The following is a 3,384-nucleotide window of genomic DNA, read 5'->3' on the forward strand; positions in this document are numbered from 1 at the left end:
CATGCAATATTCAGATTGCATTTACTGGGATTTGGACGCGGGCGGTGAGAACATTAAAGCAAGAATAGAAATGCATATGACAGTGCACTATTCAGGCCTCTGGAGCATGACAAAGGTGTCAGTTCTGCAAAATAGGCAGAACATAGGCCAGGAGGGAGTTACAAGGGAAAACTATGATGCCAAAGATAGAGCTGGCTCTGATACCATGTCAGACCAAGAGGTAACTCCTCAAATGAAATTATGTTATTCATTTAGGCTGTCTATTATTATATCCAAGGGAGTGATTATTGAGTTTCATCTCCCGATGACTCTCCAATTCCTTTATTATTTATTTACACTTATTTACAGTTGTTCACCCAATCCCTATGATTAGGTGTCAACATAAATAATTTAAATAATATATTAATTTGATTTATCTCAAATAATTAGAAAAAAATATTGTGATTATCAGATTGAATATTCAATTCATTTAAATATTACAATTATTTATATCAATATGCCATTCACAATCTATTAAAAAAACATATAAAAAATTAATTTTTTATATATATAATTTATTCTGCACCTAAAGTAAGAATCTCAAATCTGAAGCATCCGTTAAATTTGACTGATTCTACAACAATTCTATTACCTATTTTAATCATTTTAACACAAATTCATATAATATTATGAACATTTATATCAATACACCATTCACAATTTATTAAAAAACATATAAAAATAAATAAATTATATATATATAATCTATTCTACACATAAAGCAGGAATCTCGAATCTGAAGCATCTGTTAAATTTAACTGATTCTACACCAACTCTACTACCTAATTTAATCATTTTAACACAGAATGTTGCCTGGCAACCAAAAAAAAATGTATTTGGTGAGCAATCACCGTGTTACAAGCAATGTGCTGGTCAAATTCCATCCCTTCTTAGGCATCTCCTATATACCATAAATGTATTTATCTCTCCCTGCAATCAAAATTATAATATTGTGTATAGATGGGTATAATGAAAAGGTTGTGTATAGATGGGTATAATGAAAAGGATTTTAAAATACATTTGGCATCTCTCCCTACTATCAAAAAGTGTATAGATCTGTTAAAAGGATAGAAGTAAACTTGCAGGAAAATGGCACCCACTCAAGCCACTGCAGGCTCCTTCCTTTCTTCAAATCAAAGTTTCATTAAATCCACTTCTGAACAAGAATCAAACATTTTACTTAGCTTGAAGCCACAAAACTGACCGACCGTTTCTGTACCTCTCACCCATAAATTCACCATTGCTTTTTTGACTTCAGCATTACTTGCCGTGATTGAGTACATAGTGTTCAAGCAGAGAGGCAGTCAAAATCAGTTAGATTCAGCTTCTTGTGTGAGTTCCAAGCAACGTGTATAGCCCATCTCAGAAGTCTTCTTGGCAACCAATGTTCCATTCCAAGCCATGCTGTGTTGAATTTTAATGGGGGAGGCAAAGAACCAATCGAAGAAATTATATAATACAGTGCTTCCTGTGGCCATTCCCTATCAATCTGATGATCCAGCAAACATTAATCGAGCCACAGCATAATGTCTTTCTTCCCTGAGATTGCAAGCAACCCCACATTATTAGGCCCAAGCACTCAGAACGCGCCCACTTCTTCTTCCCTGCAGCAGCACCGCCATCCGATTTCGTTGTTAGCCTTCGACATAATCGTTGCCTTGCTGTGCATAGTCCTCGCAGCTTTCATACTCTGCGTCTTTTTAGTGTGCAAGAGATTAGGAGCGGCGCCCAGCGACTTGAGCATCGTGGAAGAGAATGACTTCCACAGATGCGCCACGGCCCGGACATTCTCAGAAATTGAGAGCTCAACTGACAGTTTCAGCAACAGGAGGCTTATGGGCAAAGGCCGTTACGGGAGCCTGTACAGGGCCATATTCCCAGACGGGCAAGTCCTGGCGGTAAAGAGAATCGAACCCTCGCATGTTCTCTACATGGCCGGGAGCAGCTACACCTTCGGTTTCTCGGCGGAAATCCGGGCTCTGTCCCGTGCACAGCACCCGAATATCGTTCCCATCGTGGGCTACTGCGAGGCCCCAGCCGAAAGAATTTTGATAACCCAATTCATGTCCAACAGATCTCTGCAATATCATCTTCACGAAGGGGGAATTCTCTTCGACTGGTCACATCGCCTGAGAATCGCTTCAGATTCAGCCCAGGGCATAGAGTATTTGCACGAGGGCACCGCCCCTTACATACTCCATGGAGACATCAAGCCTTCCAATATATTGTTGGACCACACATGGTCTGCTAGGGTTTCAGATTTCGGCCTATCGTTTCTTGCTGGGCCGAATGAAATGTTTGGCACTGTTGGGTACCTGGATCCTGAATCTTTCACCAAGATGGACTTGACCAAGGCTAGCGATATCTACAGCTTTGGGGTTGTTTTGTTAGAAATCCTGAGTGGGAGGCCGTGCTTTGGCGGGCACTCTGGCGAACCCCGTTCTATAACAGAGTGGGCCGTGCCTCTCATAACCAATTCCAGGGCCCCTGAAATTTTCGATCCAAAGCTGCAGCTTCCTGTGAATCCCGAACCCCTGATCAGAGCAGCCAAGCTGGCATGTGGGTGTGTGAGCAACTTGAGAAAAAACAGGCCCACGATCCTGCAGGTGTTTGCCACACTAAAGGACATAGAGCGAGAGATTAATATGCCTGGCAACTCTCCTCTTCAGGTGCCTGCAACTCATTGAAAGTTTTCATTCGAGATCGCCCAGGTTTGAGGCGTTTTATTCATGCTCAAGCTAAAATTTGGGTTGTTCAAGCTTTCATTCAGATCACAATTTGAAGGAAGTCACATGGAGGATCGGAGTCATAGATGCAGCAATGCGTCATAGATGCAGCAATGCCTATTCAATATCAGGTCCATGTTTTCCTTCTGCTTCAACTCACCAAAAGTCCACATTGAGTCCCTCTGGCATCTACTTCAACTTACCATAAGTCCACATTGAGTCCGTGTGTCATCTATGAAAAGGATTCAAGACCTCTTTATTCTTTTATTAATGTATTATGGAAAGAGGAAGCCTGGAAACCCTTCCAGAAAAGACATTTGAATGGTTGTATTTTCATAACATAATTTTTTTTCCAGAAAAGATATTTGAATGGTTGTATTTTCATACCATAATATTTTTTTCCTCAAAATTTATTGGCTAAAATATGTCTCTTTGTCAAGAAACAAACACTTGAAAGGGATTCAAGACCTCTTTATTCTTTTATTAATGTATTATGGAAAGAAGAAGCCTTGAAACCCTTCAAGAAAAGACATTTGAACAAGAAAAGACATTTGAATGGTTGTATTTTCATAACATAATAATTTTTTCTTCCAAATTTATTGGCTAAAATTTCTCTGTT

General features: G+C 39.7%; 1 protein-coding gene across 1 annotated transcript; it reads left to right on the plus strand.

The window, feature by feature from the left end:
- Window positions 1–1,565: 1,565 nt before the first annotated feature.
- Window positions 1,566–2,726, plus strand: LOC149221063 (phytosulfokine receptor 1-like). Its single transcript, XM_089387308.1, has one exon. It carries the CDS (start codon window positions 1,566–1,568, stop codon window positions 2,724–2,726), a length of 1,161 nt encoding a protein of 386 aa, XP_089243434.1.
- Window positions 2,727–3,384: the final 658 nt, after the last annotated feature.

Source organism: Pinus tabuliformis, chromosome Q (assembly GCF_031772625.1).
Source record: "Pinus tabuliformis cultivar Carrire ecotype Pingquan chromosome Q, CPIR1, whole genome shotgun sequence".
Classification (NCBI taxonomy): domain Eukaryota; kingdom Viridiplantae; phylum Streptophyta; class Pinopsida; order Pinales; family Pinaceae; genus Pinus; species Pinus tabuliformis.